General features: G+C 50.4%; 1 protein-coding gene across 5 annotated transcripts in view; it reads left to right on the forward strand.

Annotated features, from left to right (window-relative positions):
• The window catches only part of CACNA2D2 (calcium voltage-gated channel auxiliary subunit alpha2delta 2), a 642,762-nt gene that overhangs the window by 608,158 nt on the left and 15,067 nt on the right, over positions 1–19,537 (forward strand). For 4 of the 5 annotated variants that reach the window (XM_045024558.1, XM_045024560.1, XM_045024561.1 and 1 more), the window contains 7 exons: positions 713–733; positions 5,630–5,690; positions 14,959–15,056; positions 16,176–16,266; positions 17,274–17,336; positions 17,477–17,580; positions 19,055–19,153. In XM_045024558.1, coding sequence (XP_044880493.1) covers positions 713–733; positions 5,630–5,690; positions 14,959–15,056; positions 16,176–16,266; positions 17,274–17,336; positions 17,477–17,580; positions 19,055–19,153 — 537 coding nt within the window. The remainder of the gene's footprint in view (positions 1–712; positions 734–5,629; positions 5,691–14,958; positions 15,057–16,175; positions 16,267–17,273; positions 17,337–17,476; positions 17,581–19,054; positions 19,154–19,537) is intronic. The other variant, XM_045024559.1, reaches the window with a different exon arrangement.

A 19,537-nucleotide genomic window follows, 5' to 3' on the forward strand; every position in this document is an offset into this window, starting at 1 on the left:
CAGAGCACGGCCTGTGCGGCAGCGTGGCTGCGGGGGAGGGGGAACAGTGGGGGAGGGGCCAGGGACTAAGCTCTCCGGCTGGGAGCTCAGGGGCCAGGCCAGATGCGGCCCGCAGGCCGTAGTTTGCCCACATCTGCCCTAGGTCCTTGCTCTCTCAGCAGCCACTTACATCAGAGTGAGATAACAGCCTTCAACATCCTCCGTTTCCCTGTCTTGAGCTCTCTATCCCCCTGCCTATCTCTGTATACCTTTTTCCTTCTCTCACCCACCTTCCTTCCTTCTCTGTCTCTGTGCCTCTGGGCACTCTCGTGTCTCCCCTCTGGTCTCTTGTAACCTTGTCTTTTTGCATGGTCTGCTAACTCAGTAAGAACATTTCTATATCAAGACTGTTGCAACTGTTTGCTACTGACGTTCATTTTTATTTTGATTATATAAATATAGATGGATTATAGTTCTCTAGTTATATCTATACTTTTTATTATTATTTTACTGTGGCCTTTTTTCTTTTCTTTTTTTATGTCTTTTTTTGCAAGAGGTTTCCTTTCGGTCTGATTATGATACACAATATTTTTATTCAAACAAAAATTGAATAAAATATTGTTTGTGCCCTCCCTCCTTCCTCCTTTCCACCCAACCCTCCCCCCCTTTTTTTTTGTTTGTTGTTTTTTCGTTTGTTTTTTTCTTGCTTTCTCTCTCTGGTGGATTCACACAGTACCAAACATCAAAATGAAGGGCAAGTATTTTCAGTCTTAGACCACTAACCCTTCACCACCACCACCACCCCCCGTGTCCAGTACCCCCACCCCTCACTCCCACCCTTCACCGACTCTCCCCCACCTCTCCCACCCAGCCTGCTTGCCCATTTCCTGTGCCCGTTTGCCACGCCTAACCTTGCAAACCTCCACCAAACTGTTCCTTCCTCCACTCCTTCCCTCCAGTTCTTTCCCCTTTATTTGAAAGCAACATGTCTTGTTATGTTCATGAGAGCTTTGTCCCTATTTATCTCTGCACTCCTTCCCTGTGCATTGCTCAGAAATTCGATTTGATATCGTTAGAGTCCATCTCCTATGGAATTGTTATGTTTTGATTCAGCAAGGTTTTCGTAGCTAGTTTAATATCCTGCTCTTCCGCCTCCCCCAGCCCCCTTTCTTGTTCTACTTTCCCTCTCTCACTCCTTCCCTACAAATCTCTCCTCCTCCCATCTTTGCTCCTGTGCGTCCCTCCTCTTCAAGACAACTCAAACTGAATGGGATAGGGCTGTGCAGAGACCTCCAGACTCAGCAGTACTTGGAACTAGATCCATTGATCGCTTCAAAACTAATAATAATAAACGTTAGACCTCCTGAGTGGGGAGATGTTGGCTGAGCAGGAGAAAGGGGCTGAAATCTCAGAAAGGTCCATGGCATGTGTGAATCAAAGCTTTTCTTCCAGGATCAAGTCTCAGTTATCATATTAAGAAGGCCCCAGATTGTATGTCGGTGCATCATGTCAGTCCCAGCCATGGCTATGTCATACTGGTCCACATGCTGAGTTGCACTGGTTTAACTCCAGGTGTGATGTTAGGCCTATTTAGTTTAATGGAGGAGTGAGGACTCTCTTGTTGTTGTTTAAATCCAAGTTATTATGATTTAGTTTAAGTTGATTGGGGAAGGATTTATCCCCAAATGAACAGCTCTAAAACCTAAACACATGTGTCCATGTGCTGCAAATGCATGTGTGTAGAGAAAGCCTCGGGGTTCTGAGCTAGCTGCAGCCGCCTGAGATATCCTGGGTCTAGTGACACCAAGGGTGGAGTTGGCTGGCACAGTGTATTCAAGTAAATGGGTCTAGGTGTATACAGTACAATCTGGTGTGATGCTGGACCATCTGCTTGGACATGAATTTCCCATAATGCAATGGAGCCCTGAGTCGATGACCCTTGAAGTCAATGGGAGTCTTTCCATTGACTTCAGTGGCCATTGGATCAGGATCTAGGAGCACCCTCAGTGGAAAAATAAAGGGGGATGAGTTTGGATGGAGCTGTCCTTCCATGGTTTCCTTTTTCTCCATCCTTTGTGTAGCTCAAGATAAAGGGCCAGACACCAAGAAATGCAGAGCAACTAGCAACTCCCATCCCTTGGGAATGGGTGGTGCTGGTCACCTCTCAGGATGTGGCCTAGCATAAGCACAGCTTTCCAGAGATTGGACCAACTCCTACAGTCTTTACTCAGGCAGAACTCCCACGGATTTCAGCAGGAGTAGGGGCTGAGTAACTTCTGAATTTGACTCAGCAATCTGCCCCGCTAGTCTCCCAGTGGCATTAGTGGTGCTCCATCCCTGAACCTTGTGCAGTGGGACAATGTTTACCCTTCAGCATCTGCCTTCACTGCTTCTCTGTCTGTTATACAAACAGAGAGAGGAAATGGCTGGTCCTGCCCAGGCACTAGCAAGACATGGTCCTGCCTTTTGGGGAGAACTGAGTCTGAAAACCCTATCACGTAAATCCAGAGATGTCGGGCAGCCAAGGACCAACTCTGCCTCTCCTGCTCTCCAAACCAAAAGGAGACATGTCAGGGTCTGGTTCATGGGCACATTTACTGTCAGGAACATCGGTGTAATACAGTGGGAGGGCATGGATGGGACTGAGGGCAGAATTTGGTACAGTGACTCCATGAATAAGGCTGCCCAATGCCTCCCAGGGAAAGAGGCATTGAAATATTTTGAGAGATCATAAAACCATAGAAACATTGGGCTGGAAGGGACCTCAAGAAGCCATCAAATCCAGTCCCCTGCGCTGAGACAGGCCCAAGTAACCCTAGACCATCCCTGACAGGAGTTTGACCAACTTGTTACTAAACGCTCCAGCAACAAGAATTCCACAACTTCCCTTGGATGCCTGTTCCAGAGCTGAACTACTGTGATAGTTAGACAGTTTTTCCTAATATCAAACCTAACTCACCTTGCTGCAGATTCAGCCCATTACTCCTTGTCCTACCTTCACTGGACATGGAGAACAATTGATCCCCGTCCTTGTTACAACAGCCCTTATTTCATTTGAAAAATACCAGGTCCCTCCTCAATCTGCTTTTCCAAATCCTGTGGGATTCATTAAAGTCCAACTGGTGAAAACATTGGCTTGACGCTGTACCTCATAGAGGGCCTGACCCAAAATCTGTCAGAGTCGATGGATAGGCTTTGAACCAGAGCCTTGATCAAGTGAAAAGCACAGCCAATGGGTTTAAAGTAATGAAAGAATGTGTGGGAAATTGACTTCGCGTCCCAGTCGCTTTCTCTGCACCTTCTGAGGCATGCAGATGGCTGGGGGAATGGGGAGCACGTGCCTCCCATTGCCCTCCTTCCCCCACTCCCACCCCACATCCACCAAGGAGACCTACAACCCCACTCCACAGTGCGTTGAGCAGAACCACTGGAAGCTACCCACTCCTCTATCAGTTCCCCCAGCCAGGCGGAGAGGAGAGGCTCAGAAGCTTGGGAGGGATGGACAGACTCAGAGGGGCCACAGATGCCATAGACAGACAGACACAGAGGAAGGGGAAGGAAAGAGAAAGGTAAGGGGAGCGTTGTCCTCAGCCCTGTTCTATCAGCCTTGAGTTGCCTCTTCCCAGTGACCCTGTAATGGCAATGCTGATGGAATAATTACTAGTGTTTTTGTATTCCTTTCCTCTTCCTCCTCTCATTGGCTTGTATCCAGACCCCGCCTTACAGAAAACAACAGTCCAACCTATGGCTGTGCTGCCTGGCAAAGGGCCTTGTGTGTCTTGCAATGCACTGTGGGAAGACATGACGGGGAGGGCGAGGGGCATGGCTGCTGGTAGGGCTAACCTCTGAATATTTATGAGTATGTAGGTCCTTGTGAAAAATGCAGACAGACTGTACTAGTCGAGCCTGTGTTGTCAGAAAATGGCCTGCAATGGAGAGCTGACAACAGCCATCCCCTAGGGGGAGCAAGGCAAAGGACCTGTCCCTGCTGGACTAGCCACCTAAACTATCAAATCCCAATAGGATTGGGCATATGCCAAATGCACGGCAGGGGTTTCCCCCAACCGTTTTCCCTCCTTGCCTTCCAAACCACTTGGGTCATCTGGGGGAGGTTCCTCCATCCCCTATCCCCACATATGCTGCTCTAGCCTTTGTCTAAGCCAAAATCCATCCTCCAAGGCCACAGTTCAGCCCAAGGTTTCCCTGCAATTTTTATGGGTGAAAACCCTTAGGACCTAATCCCTGCACTCACAAGTAATACATACTCAAGTCGCCCATCCCTTTGGCTCCTATGGGGCGACTCATCTGAGTAAGGTCTCTTAGCAGGAGTAAACGAGGCAGGACCAGGCTCCAAGTAACATCCATGATTGGGCCAGAAATCCAGGGTGTCTCCAAACGCCTGGTGCCATACCCACCACTAAGGAAAGAGAAACCATGTTTAATACGACTGATAACCCCTCACCTTCATTCCCCAACCATTCCCTGCCCAATGGCCTGAGGACACCTTAGCCTTTGTTGGAACTGAAAATGAAGCTTTCTGCTTTGGAGAGTCGCTTTCAGCAACTCACGGATTTTCTAGTCATGGGTGTGGCCTCTGCCTTTCCAAACAGCTGCATGGATCCTGGCTGACTCCTTTTTTTTCCACCCCATCAGGTCCTCTCCTGGGCCCACTGGGCCAGGCTTCAGCAACACATTGCCTCCTGGGGCAAATATCTCCCATTCGTCTAGGCAGCCAGCCCCAGGTTTTGTACCAAGAAGATGCAGTGGCCACATAACCAGGAGATAATGGCAATGGCAGTGAAAACCACTAGCACAGAACGAGGGAAATGCAGAGAGATAACATTGTGGCCCTCAGCTTTGGTCCTTGAATCTACAAGAGCCAGAGTGGAAAACCTCCATTGGAAGAGCAGGAAGATTAGCCTAGGTTGCTCCGACAGCTCCTTCAGATCCTCCCCCCAGCCCCATCTTAATCCAGATTTAGAAGGATCCATTGCAGCCTGACCAAGGGGGATGGTTATTGCTGAGCTGTAGACCATTGGCAGCCAGAAGGCAGCAACACCCCCACAATGCATTGCATTTGACTTTTATTTGGTGAGTAAGTCTTTGGTTGGACTGTCTTCATAAAGGACCCTGGTTTGGCCATGTTGATGCCTGAACAATGATTTTTATTACAAAAAAAAATTGTTGTAGTAATATACAAGCATAGCATGTGGTTTCTTTTCGTTGTTAACAATCCTCATAAGAGAGAGATGCCCATATGACCTACTGAACATGCATATATATATATATATATATAAATGTGTGCACATATATATATGTATGTGTGTATATGTAACTATACGCCCTGTATTCATACATATACAACAGAGGAAATATATTGCATTTCAGAGCACAAACCAAAAAAAAAAAATCCAATCAAATCACCAAATCTTTCTAATGCTGGCAACATATTGGCTATAACTCTCCTTCTTGTGCGATGCTACAGTTACCAACAGAATTCCCCTTCCTTTCTCTCTTGTTAAAAATCAATCAATTGTTTGATCTCTTTCGTTTATTCCTCTCTCTCTCTCTCTCTCTCTCTCATATTCTGAGACAAAGCCCCTTCCTTTGTTTGAAACCCCCGCCAGATAACGTTGCCTTTCTGTTGCAGATTTTGAATTCCTGCTGCCAAACAGCTTTGAGTCCGAGGGACATGTATTCATTGCTCCCAGGTAGCTTTGCGTGTGCGCTTGCTGAGGTGTCCATTTAAACACACTCCCCACGCTAACCCCGGGGCTAGTTCAACCCCCCTCTTCCCATTTTCACCTCCACCCCTACAAATATCCCCTCTCATCACCCTTCTTCTCCAGAACTGATGCCACTTCATTGTGCCTGTCTTACTTTTTGTCTCTTGTGTGTGTTGTGTGCCTCTCTGAGACGGTAGCTGCTACCTGCACTCTGTTGAGACTCCACCACAGTTGGCAGCCCGTGTCTATCTTCTGTTCTGTTATATACACAAGCACAGTATATATGTATAGCTGTATATGAGGCGTATATACGTGTACATATATAGGTATAGTTTCTGAAAAGTCTCGTAGAGTAACAGACAATCCCAGAAGTCATAGTGGGATTGCTGTGGCATCATACAGTCATGTTGGCTGTGCGGGTCAGACTGTTCAATTATGGATAATATTTGGTTCAAGTTAAGGTCCTTTTTCAGGAAGAGAGAATGGCAGATTTGTTCAGGAGCCAGGCCTGAGTTTCTGCAAACAGGTCCTTTATTCCTAGGTGTCCCTCAGATAGTTTCAAACAATCATTCTCAGAGCTGGGGTCGCTTGCGTCAATGATTCATTATTCAGCTCATGTGATTGGCTGCATCAGTCACATGGTGTTTCTGGTCACTGATTGGCTGACCAAACACATTTGATTTTAAATGGCAGAATAACAAGTAGCACTTAACACACTTTTGGCGTGAATTTTTGAAGAAATGATAGTTTGACCAAAATTTGTGGATGTCTGAAGAGTTGTGAACGCTTTCACAAATGCCAGGTGGTAGTTTGAACACTCTTGAGTCAGAGCCAATAGAATGATGCACTTTATTTAGTGAAAATGTTACCAATCAATTTGTTCACCCAGCTCCACTCATATTGAAAAGTCTAATAGGAGGTAATAGGGATTGGACTCAGAGGGTCCTATAGAAATAACTCTAAAAACTGATAGGGCTTAATAGATAAGGAACTCCTTTATACAAGATGTTTTTATTTTGTAAGATTCTCTAGCAGGGGCAGAAATTTCTATTAAACTCTATAGGAAAAAATCTATAGAAATATTGTCACACTTTTTACTAAGGGTATATTTATAAAGGGTTAATAAATGGTTAATACAGTTGTTATAGAGTCCAACAGCTCAATAGATTGCTTATAGCCACATCTTAGAATCATCCATAACACCTATTGATGTGCTTATAACTCTCTATAACACATACTACTCATGTCTGTAACGTGCTTATAACATCCATTAATCATTCATTGACCCTTAATAAGCCATTTATAAATATACCCTTAATATAACATTGGACTCAAATGGGATTATTTTCTTTTAAATGCTATAGGACTTTTCCAGAAAACTAATGTTCGTTACGAGGCATAGAGTCAATATTAATGAGACACTTAAGGAGTATGGAATTTAAACAGAGACGGTGTCAACTAGAGACATAAAATTTCAAAGCATATGTTATTAAAAAAACCCAACCCACATCTTATGAGAATCTACTGTACATTATAGCGGTCAGGGGACTCCAACTTCAACTCCCAGCATAGAACATTACCAGAAGCTCTTGATGAATTTCTAGCTTTTTATTAGAAATCCATTGTGTTACCAATGTATTATTCATGTATGTTAGAGAAGGGCCCGATCCAACAGTTTGAAATTCAGATCCAAATGATGTAGTTCATAAAGGAGAAGAGAAACTTGGAATTGCCTTGTAGTGATTTATTGCATATTAACCATTTTTCTAATAATAGGTAAGAATCTTCCATTTTGAAATCTGTTCTGTGAATGTTCCTTGCTCCAAATTGGTATCAATACTGTGACACATCAGAAAAAAAAATAGGATCTTGTGTCATTGCTTCCCTAACCTACATATCCCTGGGGACCAAAAGGACTGTAAGATGTCCCAGGAGGACCATATGAGATTACATGAGTGTCAATAAGACTGTATGATATCCCATCAATTCTAATATGTCCCCTGGCAATTTTCAGAAACCATATATCACATATTAATATCTCTGTGCGTGTGTGAGCACATATATCTGTACGCGTTTGTGTAGATATATAGGTGGCTATAGTTAAAGATGACCTTGGGACGCCTATAGATCTTTGAGCCACAGAGGGGTGTGGGAATCTACAATGCATTCTAGCCATCATGTGAAAAGCTTAGAAGATGGGAGGGGAATGACAATTTCCATCATGTTGGTGGAGTGGAAAGAGGAGACTTGGACCTTGCACAGTGCAGCAGGAAATTAAAACCATATGGCTGCCCCACTCAGCTGCCCACACAAAGGGGGGACTTGGTGCCCCTCCAGAGGAACCCCACCTTCACATACACACACCCCTGTTGTTAGTGCTGTTATACTGTAAGCATGCCTGCCACATACAGATGCATCTCCACTGCTGCTCTTTTCGACTCCCTGCCTCAAATATGTAAAAACCAGCAGGAAAGTGGGAGAGCATCAACTTTGTGGCTTTGCAGGAAATACAGAGACTTTACCTGGACTGTCACAGAATTGCCTCAGCCAGAACATTGGGATCCAATAACTTTTCTCTCCCTCCCCTTATTTCAGACCCCAAGCATTCACAAATCGTGCGTCAGGCCCCTCAGAAATCAGGAGACTTTCCAAAATAATCTACCTGGGGTTCTTTTTATTTGCCTCCTGGTTGGTTTTCAAGCTTTTCTCCACAACCACAAAGGCCAGAAACTTACTTTTCTTAAATTTGAGAGCCAAGATTGTCCCAAATCCCAGGCCTCCAGGAGCTGGAGATTTAAGAAAAAACACCAAATGTAGAGCCTTGCAATGAAATCACGAGAACTGGCAACCGTTTCAGTAATATGCTTTTAAAATGCTACCATATTTTACAGTGATGGTCCCATAGCACTAGAGTTATTTCAGGGCCAGTCATGAGTCCACTGCTCAGCTCTTTAGAGAGACAATGCACGCCAATCACTTCTCCTGGGGTAGTTTGACCTGGTGAGAAGAGGAGTCACACCTGCTGCATGCAGAGCTGCTTAAGGATGGGATGCCCAGGGGTTCCCTCCCCACCACTTTTTCTCCCCAGGAGTCACTTCAGCGTACGCCAGAGCCAAGCCCACGAAGGGCAGGCCAACTGATCTGAGCCCCAGAGCTGGGCCTGCTGTGTGTCAAGAAATGCTCTAGGCTGATACCAGGGTCACGCAGTGGTGAGCATCAGTTGCCCTCATTAGCCGGGTGTTGTGAGATGCTCCCACTCCACAGGGGTCTCAGACCCCCAAGCATTCCCCATGGGCACCCATATACCCAGGGGTGAGCTGGAGCCGGTTCGCACCGGTTCGTGCGAACCCGTTGTTAAATTTAGAAGCGGTTTTAGAACCGCTTGTTAACTAGCTTCCCTGCGAGGGAAGCTTTGATGGGCTCTGCCTGGGAAGCCTGTAATTCCTCCTCCCGGCCGCCGGGGGGCGCTGCGCTGTGCTGCGAGAGCCATGTGAGCTGTCTCCTGGCCCTGTTGCTGCTCCTGCTCTTTGGACCTCTGGCCCTGGGGCTCCTGCTGCTGCCTGGTGAGTCCCCGGCTCCGTCCTGCTGCTCCCAGCTGCTCCCCCCCCCCCCCGTGTGAGTATCTGCGCCCCTCCCCCGCCTTCCCTGCCCCCAGCCCCAGCCACCCCCCTGCCCCCAGCCAGCCGCAGCCACCCCCTGCCCACAGCCGCCCTCTGCCCGCAGCCAGCCCCTTCCCACAGCCACCCGCAGCCGCCCTCTGCCCCACCCCCTGCCCACAGCCACCCGCAGCCAGCCCTTGCCACAGCCACCCTCTGCCCGCAGCCAGCCTCTGCCTGCAGCCCCTGCCGCAGCCACCCCCTGCCTGCAGCCAGCCTCTGCCCACAGCCGCCCGCAGCCACCCCCTGCCCACAGCCACCCGCAGCCCGCCCGTCTGCATCACCTGCCCACAGCCAGCCCGTGTCACTCCCTGCCTCCAGCTAGCCCTGCCCCACGCCCCTATCTGCAGCCAGCCCCACATCCACTGGTGCCCTGCAGTTCCCAGGGCAGTAACCCTACACACCTGCTTTAATGAGGGGGGGCAGGGAGCAGCTGGGACCCACACATGTGCACACCCTAGAGTGACCAGACAGCAAGTGTGAAAAATCGGGACGGGGGTGAGGGGTAATAGGAGCCTATATAAGAAAAAGACCCAAAAATTGAGACTGTCCCTGATCACCACCCACACATGTGAAACGGAGCTCATTTCTAGTTCAGCCCCATCTTTTTAAAAAAGAACTTTAGGTAGGGTTAAAATACATCTGTATTTTCCTGGACATGTCAGGCTTTTCGGTTCTTAATCACCTCCTGGGAAAATATGGACGTATGGTAACCCTATTGGTACAAAAAATACATGCTGTCGCACATCCCTTAAATCAGAACTTTTTATAGGGAACCCGTTGTTAAGATTTTGGCAGCTCATCACTGCATATACCCTGCCATCTGCTATCCTGTAGGCATGGATCTGCCTTCCTTCCTAGTACATTTGATCCTTCAGCATAATTACACAGATGGCTTAAAATAAAGCAGTAATAACTGAACTGATGAAACAGGCTAGAAAGCCCTGCAGGCTGCAGGACCCACTCTGTCCCATGCCAGGGAACTCAGCTGCAGTCCCAGGCAGGGAGACCAATGCCACAGAGCCAAGAGTTTGTAAAGACAGTCCTTAAATTGACCCCTTCCCATCCACTTTGCACCTGGCAGGCAACAGCAGCTGGGACTTGCTCCCCATGGCACCCTACCCCTGGAAGTGATGGCAGTCTGGCAGCGAGGGGCAATATCATGCCAGTGTAACCCTCGTGCTTAGTGTGATACAGGCCTCCCCACGGTGCCCGATCTGCAGAGATGAGGCTGTTACAGATGCCAGTGTGGGAGTCTGGACAACCTGTGCTGTTAGCTCTGGAGGTCCCTGGTTCAGTCCCTGGCGCAGTGGCCAAGATGGTAGCCCTCATACCAGAACTCACAGGTACGAGAAACCTGGCGTGATTGAGGCAGCCTGATGCCTGGGGACTTGGCGACTGAAAGCAATGGGAGCCCAGCAGCTGGAGACAGCAGCCATCGGGGAAGTAGCACCAGCATGGCTGGAAGCAGGTTTAAAAGCAGTTGGTTTCTCTTTCCTGAATGACACGTTGCAGCCATGGGTATTTGGGAGAAAGGGACTCCCAGCTGGGGCTGACATGGAACCCAAAAGGAGCTCGCTCAGGGCAAACCTAGACTGAGCCAAACTCATCCCCTTGGCTTCAGCGAAGTTACTCCAGGCATGAATATTGTAAGCTCCAAGCTACATCCTCAGCAGGTGTCAATCAGCATATGGCACAACACTCATTTACCCCCACTGAGAATCTGTCCCTATATAATTTCATACACCTCACACCCAGGCACATGCAATCACACCTCTCTCACACACACACACCATCCAGTTTATTCTTTTAAACTATCAATGACCTTCATTTTCTAATGCACCGCAGGACGGGACTCAAGGCCAAGTGCGTGCCTGCGGTCCGATATCAACACATTGTGGGGGCTGGGACAACAGTGGACTCCCAGCAGCTACTGGGGGGTTCTTTGCAGAACACAAACACATCTATGCCAGATGTACATGTTCTTCTACACAGCTAAACCAGCACCTATCTATCTATATAAAAGGTACAGATATGTATAACGAGAGTGTGTGTGTGTGTGTGTACCGGTATTTCCAATGCAGTAACCCGGGTAAAGCATGGCTGGCCATCTTACTTTCATTTTGCTAAGACAAAAGCAGCTGTGTGCAGTAGAAACTGTGCCACCAATGAGACAGACCCCAGAGCTGTCTCTCTGCTTCCTCCCTCCCTGCCCCTTCCCTCCGTTCCTTCCAGGAGCGGAGTCTACAAAAGCACTAACTGAATGAAAAATACAAACAACTGACTCGCCAGAGATTTTGCTTCCAGAGGTTGCTTTCTTGCTGGTGAGGCTAACTTGATGGGCATGTGGCTTGCTGTGACTGGAGCATACAAGCAGCAGCCCCAGCAATGGGAGGGTATTTGTCAGAGCACACGGTAAGCTGAGCACTTGGTGAATGGAGCACAAACCAGACTCAATTTGATACACTTCCACTGCTCCCTGTTTCTGGCAGTCCCCAAGCTCTTTATAAACTAATCCTCACAACCCTCTGCATGAGGCAGGTAGGTATAGTTATCCCCATTGTACCGATGGGGAAACTGAGACATGGAGCGGTGAGGTGGCTTGCCCAAGGTGTCACAGTGAGTCAGTGACAGAGCCAGGGAAGGAATGCTGGAGTCTTGTCTCCTATATCTGTTGCTCTAACCACTAAACCACACTCCCTCAGTCTCCAGTCATCAAGTGCTTAACCTACTTTGTGCTCCACCACTCTACCTGCTCACGTCACCAGCGCTCCTGGCCACATGGTCAAATCACAGGATACCATCTGCAGCATTCACGATTCTAATGCTGTTCATATTCAGGAGTCTCTCAATCTACTGAATTGTTCATCCTGGCCTATAGACAGCCATGGCTTATCCTCCGTGTGCAGTAAGAATTCATGTGTTTGGGGATGTGACGGTTCTTTTGCAAACACCTAAATAGCTGCTGGCAATTTGGTAGGTGAGGATACTTCTGAGGCCATCACAATCAGTCCTCAATGGCCACAATGCCATAGCATAAAATATACCTACATCATGGCACATTAAGGCACCCGTTTGTAACAGTCTGTAACATAAGACATTGCCGTCTGAATGCCATCAAACATCATTAACCAGTATTGCAAGCTCAGTATAGGCATCCTTCCATGTTTTAGAATGGGATTCTCAATGGAGTGGGCCTACCAAAGAGAGACCAGCTGCTTCTTAAGGTGACAGGGGAATTCATGCACATGGTCACTGAATCCTACGCTTCTCCAGGTCCATTGAAGAATTCCTGTCTTGAACTGTGAGGCCCACCCTTACTAAAATGACGACATGAGAAAGAAACTAGAGTCACATTCGGTCCTAGTCTAATCAGGTGCAACCCAGACCTGGAAATAAGTACCTGTGGTATGGAAGTCAAGGGAAATTCCTCCCAGACTTAATGTGGTCAGTAGAGTCTTTGCTTATTAAACCCTGGGCCTCTTTTAGGCTGTGCCATGGCATTTGGAAGTATCTTGTTTTCTATTGCAGCAGCATCTGAAGTTGTGTAGATCAGACTTTTTTTGAGAAGGCACTCCAGCGCGAGATGCCTTCAAACACCAGACCGTGTCCATCTCCTCCTGCCTTGTTCCTATCTCAGCTAAGGGCCTGATACATTCCACAGTTTTCCTCACCAGTGTTAGGGTTCGCTTGTGACAGGAAGACAGCCCCCAAGTTTTGGCTAATTCACCTGCAGTGACGCTTGAAGCAATCACACGTTAACTGGATTTTGAAGCTGCATGCACAGGGTGAGTGCAATGGGGCCTTCACCTGCATGGAAGGGCTGAGAGAAAAACTACCACTGGGTGTTGTGTCAGCCAATGATGAGAGTTTGGTGACTTTTCCAAGGTCTCCATCCCATTAAGTCACCTCAAAGCTAGACCTGGGATCAGCAGCTGGATTATAAATTCCGTAACTGCCTTGCCTTCACCCTTTATAAGATCCCGTTTTAGGCAGCCCAGCAAATAGTACTTCTGATGCTGCGTAAGTGCCTTCAGGTGTTCTGATACCACCATGATAGGTGCCAGTCATCACCCATAGAAAGAGAGGTAGGTTTGAAGATCTCACCTTACTTGATGTTCCCTTCAAAGGTCTTTTATGGCCCTTCCAGCTGTCATCCTTGAAAAGCCTCATCCTTCTGTGCCAGGGGGCACTGTATTTTGAGGAGCTCTTGCCACCATTCTGGGCAGTAATGTCAGAAAGCATCATAATGTTTTGCCAGGTGGCACCATCTTCCTGGGGAGTCATAGCAGCTGGCACCAGCTTTGTCACTCCAGGTGATGCTGCCCATCCACAGGTTCTAGTTGGCATTCCGGTGACAGGACGCTGCATCTGGCTACTTCCTGCTGTCCGTGCGGCAGTGATAGTCACCCCTCCTGTTAGTGAAAGCAAGTAGTTGTGTGTCATCTGATTGCTCCCCCCGCATCTCAGACCCCAGAGGCAATGTTTCCTTTTGTGAAGTTTCACCTAGAGGACACTTGTGGGCCCTTTTCAGGCTGCAGAGTGCTGTGGATATTCGTGGTGTGTCTGGTCTGCATGCTAAGAGAAGGTGCAATGGCATCTAGTACCATCACACTATCTAGTACTCACATGCGTGGACAGCTGAGCCCTGGTACATTGACAACAAAGCCCCGGGATTTGCCATGACAAGAGTCAGTGTAAGGGAAGGAGCCCTGGGCAATTGACCAAAGACCCACTGGGGCTGAAGAATGTGCTACCATCTTATTTCTGCCCATTGAATCCAAGAACCGAAAGGGAAGTCTAAAAGCAACCAGCGATCCCTAGCTTATCTGAGCAGACGCGGAGCAATCTGAGGGTGCAGTGACTGCTCATAGGGTACTTCCACTCAGTGACATTAGCAAGTCCAGTTGGCGGTGGTGCTGTGCCGTCGCAGCGTTAGCAGCCTTCCCCCATGGTGTTTGATGGCATGGTATCAAGATAGCCAGCAGCAGTGCCTGACCCAGGATTGATATGGCTGATAAATTCCAGTGTAGCGGCTGTCTCCACTGAAATTAGCCACTTATTCTTTCATAAACTTCCAGTGGTTCTTGGGTGACGATGCAGTGCCACTGTGGGAAGCCTGAATGTGCAGTTTTCTGGTGAATGTGCATGCTTCCACGCAGCCCTTGCAAATAGTGCAGGCCCACTCGGAGGGACGCTCACACACCCAAATGTCACCCAGCATCTGCCCCTTGCACATATTCACCAGCACCTCCTCACACACTTGTGTAGATTCTTCCTCATAGACACATCCGAGCACAAAGGCCTACACACACACACACACCCATGTGTGCACACATATAGGGTGCTGCATGCATATACCCCTCCCAGACACCTCCTCAAATACACGCACACTCACTCTGCACCTGCAGCCCCATGAACATAGAAGCACAAAGGCATCAGCGCACATGTAGCCCATGCACGCTCACCCATATACAGGCAGCCCTGTGCGCCCGCACACGTGCACACAGACAGGATTGAACCAGTCCTGAGCAGGAGAAAAGTGACAGTAACTTTTTCCTCCTTCCAAACGCCAAATCTTTTCACCCTAATCCCAGAGAATATTGCAAAGACCTTGACCTGTCGGATAACAACACAGAATTCCTGGAAAACTTTATCGCCCTCATGGAAAAGGTGACCCCAGACTCCAAACAGTGTAAGTACCACAGGGGCCAGCGTGGGCAGAGCGGTCCTGGGCTTCTCTCAGGGAAGAAAGGGAGGGGTTTGGGTCGGGAAGGGTCACAGCAGGCTGAGGAGATGAATAGGGGGTTAAGTGGTTAATGACACCTCTCCAGATTGGCAGCTGACTCAGCAGGCTGGGGCACACACCTGGCAGGATTGAGCTCCAGGTTGGGATCGGCTCGTGAGCCAAAGAAGGCTGGTGGGCTCTGATGCCAAGTGGGCGTTGGTCCTAGCCCCAAAAGCAGCACACTGTGTGATAGTCTGTTCCTAAGGGAGGGCCAGCTGGGCTGGGGCAGCAGGAAGAGGTGTGGAAGGGCAGGAATGTGAGGTGTCAGCCAAGCTAGGGTGGGGGGTCCAGGGTTGAAATGGCAGAAGGGGCTGCAGGTTGGGATTGAGGAGCATCAGCAGAGCTGGGGGAATGAAGGACTGGAATAGCAGGGGGGCTTCAGGGCAGGATGGAGGGGCATTGACAGAGCAGTGCTGGGATAGCAGGGGGGTTGCAGGTTGGCAGTGAGTGGCATCAGCAGAGCTGTGTATGGAGACCCTAGGGCTGGGCTAGCAGGGGATGGTGTAGATTAGGACTAGAGTACCTTGGCAGAGATGCCTGCCTGCAAGCCCTGTGTTCTCCCCAGTGTTTATATCTGTATTGCTTAATGGTAAGTATGTCCCAGAGAAGGTCAAAGGAGGCACTCGGCTCGGTAGCTCAGGGATCTGCACAGCTGGCTGCCATGTGGGAGCCCTGAATCCATGTCCCACCTGCCCTATCCTGGAATTGTCTCTGCAGTTCTCTAGCCCCAGCTTCCTCGTGGCTGGTGCAGAACAGCACAGTAGCCACGGAAGAGCCCACTTCCTGTGGCTAGGACTTGTGCCATGGCTCAGACAGCATGGAGAAGGGGCTCTAGTGGACAGAGAGGAAAGGCAGCCAAGACCAAAGGGCGAGGAGAACCCACCCTCCTTAACCCATCACTCAAAGGGGCAAGAGTCCCTGGGGCAGGAATCCTGGGTGGGGGAGACTGCTGCTTGGCAGGTCGCGGGGGAGGCTCCGGGTGGGGAACAAACCTCATTGTTCTCTTCTCTCCCTCTTGCTTTCAAGGTGACAACTTCCTCCTTCACAACCTGATCCTGGACACAGGAATCACCCAGCAGCTGGTGGAGAGGGTGTGGAAGGACCAGGACCTCAATACGTAGGCATAGCCCCATTCCAGACCCAGTCCCACCAGCAGCAGCCCAGCCAGGGGCAATTCTAGCTGGGAGCAGAGAGACTGAGTCCCTTAGTCAATGACGCACCTGGAAACCCCAGCTGGAAGGCAGGGCCCTCCTGGAATGGGCTCTGGACGGGCCCATGTAGGCTAGACAATACCAGCATTAGCAGCCGTGAAACCCCTATCTGAGGCCAGACTTTCTGCCTTGACCTTGATGTTCATTCGCTGAGCAAGGCTCATGCAGTAGCCAGCTTCTGTGCTGAGTGGAGAATACAGCCACCCCTGGCAGGCACTCTGAACCCAGATAGGTTTCAAAGTAAAAGCTGTGGTGTTAATGTGTGACTCTCCAAGTGCAGCTAGGGCACTGTGCTGGGGAAGCTCACAGCCCCGGAGACTCAGCCCTTGGAAGGAGCCCACGTTGCTGCATTGGCCGCATTGCTATACGAAAGCTTGCACTCCTAGAACAGTAGGCAGCAGGGGCAGGGCACAGCTGTGGGAAGCTCTCCCTGCTGGCATGGATGGCACTCAAGATGACAGTTCCAGTGCATGCAATAGCTGATCCAGATCAGGCAAATCCAGAGTCAGACCATCTTGAGGGACTGTTGCACAAGGCCTTCCTTTTAGGGAGAGCCTTTCCGCCGTCAGTGGCACTGTTATAGGAAGCACTGAACCTCCTGGGGGCCCAGCTGCAACCGATCACACTCATTCAAACACCCATTTAATACCCAACTCTGCCCCCAAAACATCCCCAGCCCAAGCAGGGTTTCAACCCTGACAAGGCAGAAGTGCCAGGAACTCCACCAAGTCCATGGGGGATTTCACTGTTGCTATTGATTTGGCATGGAAGCAGCCCGGATCCTACGATGATGAGCAGTAGGGAAAAACCCCATAGCTAGGTGGAAGTGAGGGCAGCGCTGAGGAGGGAAAAGGAGATGGAGCGCCCTCTGGCCAGCTGTAACGCTCTGTGCTCCTGTCCTGTCTCATTGCAGGTACAGTCTCCTGGCCGTGTTTGCGGCCACGGATGGTGGCATCACCCGAGTTTTCCCTAACAAGTAAGTGGCCTTGATTACTCTTCACGTCTCAGCCCTGTCTGTGTGAGGGTGCAGCCTCAACAGGCGGGACAGCTGGCATACACGAGCTATCACCACTGATGGCCTCACTGATTCGGGGCCTCTTCTCCTCCCCCCTCCAGAGCTGCCGACGACTGGGAAGAGGACCCGGAACCCTTCAATGCCAGCTTCTATCGGCGCAGTCTAGACAACAGGGGGTATATCTTCAAACCGCCCTTCCGGGACCGTAAGTACCACCCTGCACCGGCACCCCAACCAGACAGCAGTTTGGTGTGCATGGCAGGGACTAGCCCAGTGCTTCATGGCCCTCTGGAATGAGACAGGATTCCCTGGGCTCAGCCGCTTTGCAGCAGTACCGAGAGAGGAGACAGCAATGGCTCTCGGGGCCTGGAGCTGTGTCTGGGGGCTGGAAGCATCTCTGCTACCTCTGGACATAGGTGCTAACTGCATGAGTGCTCCAGGGTTGGAGCACTGACGGGGAAAAATTAGCAGGTGCTCTGCACCCACCAGCAGCCAAGCTCCCGCCACCTCTTCTGCACCTCCTTCCTTGAGAGTGCCGCGTTCCTGCTCCTCCCCCTCCCTCCCAGCACTTCTGCCCACCACCAAACAGCTGTTTGGCGGCGCTCCCATAGGGAGCGGGAGGAGCGGGGACACAGCACACTCAAGGAGGTGGAGTGGGGGCAGGGTGGAGGCGGAGCAGGGGTGGGTAGAGGCAGGGTGGGGGTGAGGACTTTGGGGAAGGGGTGGAGTGGGGGTGGAGCAGAGGGGGGGTCGAGCACCCACCGGCGGGAGCAGACGTTGGCGCCTATGCCTCTGGAGGTACAGAGCAGGCCCTGCCCAGGGCTCCTGGGGAAACACGCCTGAGATCTGGCCCTGGGCAGCTTCATCTCTTCGGCTCTTCTGGTTCAGATATCCTGGTCCATTGCCCACTGGTGGGTAGGAGAATCCTTTCCTGGAGGTGGGAATTGCGTTGTAATGGTGAGCAAGGTGGCTGGCATGAGCTGGGCCTGCGGCGTTACTCTGCCAGGCCGTATGCGCTGGTGCTGGCAAACCAGAAGGCATTCCTGCTGTCTAGGCTGCCAGGAAGATGGTAATTAAAGAACAAGGTGCACATGGTTTGTCCATGCTTCTGGAGCACCCCAGCTGATCCATGGCCTGGAGCGGTCAGAGGCTCCGTCAGAGAGTCCTGCCCCTGGGCGGGTGCATCGGTGGGCCAGCAGACACAGGTGGAATCAGGCTAGAAGGAAGAAGAAGCCAAAGAGTCTTTCCACTGAGTGGGAGCCGGAGCCCAGAGGATTCAGCTGGAGGTGTGAACACAGTTATTGCTGTGTGGTTTGCCCAGCTCTTGACCCAGCAGATGCAATACCCCAAGCCCCGCCTGGCAGGGAGGCCCTTTGAACAAATTCAGGCTGGAAATAAGGAGTGGTGGAACCATTTACCAAGGGGCATGGTGGATTCTCCATCACTGACAACTTTTAACTCCAGATTGGAGGTTTCCCTAAAGGATCTTCTCTAGGGGCATTGTGGGGAAGGTCTCTGGCCTGTGTTATCCAAGAGGTCCCTTCTGGCCTTGGATTCTATAAATCTAAGAAAGTGCCATGGCAGCAGGGATGGATCCAGGGCCTCCCCTTCCAGAGGGACCTGCCTGGTGGACCTCCCCGCATCTCATGTGGTCTCCGGTCTCTCTCTTCTCCCCACAGCCAGCTACAGAGGGCTGGAGCTCGAAAACAACACCATTGGGATCCTGGTCAGCACAGCCGTGGAGCTCAGCATTGGCGGGAGGACCCTGAAGCCAGCAGGTCAGGGTGCCCAGGGAGATGTCTGCATGGCAGTCCTAGGGGAAAGCCCCTCTATGGGCATCTCCTGGATTGTCTGGGCCCAGCCTGCAGGGTGATACGCTCTGTCCAGCTGTGGGCTCTGCCACTCAGGACGCTAACCCCGGCTTAGGGGGTCTCCGCCTTTTGTTCCACTTGGAAAAAAAATAGTGGTGCTCAGCACCCATTGGCCACAGCTGTTTCCTGCTGCAGCCAAACAGCTGATAGGGGGTGGCACTGGCAAACAGCTGTTTGGTGGCTCGGAGAGAGGTTTGGGGGAGGGCGAAGAGCAGCGGGTGGGCAGGAGCCTTGGGGAGGGGGTGGAGTGGGGACAGGAAGAGGCAGAGCGAGGACAGGGCCTTGGGGGAA

The sequence above is a fragment of the Mauremys mutica genome, chromosome 7, assembly GCF_020497125.1.
Source record: "Mauremys mutica isolate MM-2020 ecotype Southern chromosome 7, ASM2049712v1, whole genome shotgun sequence".
In the NCBI taxonomy this organism is placed as follows: domain Eukaryota; kingdom Metazoa; phylum Chordata; order Testudines; family Geoemydidae; genus Mauremys; species Mauremys mutica.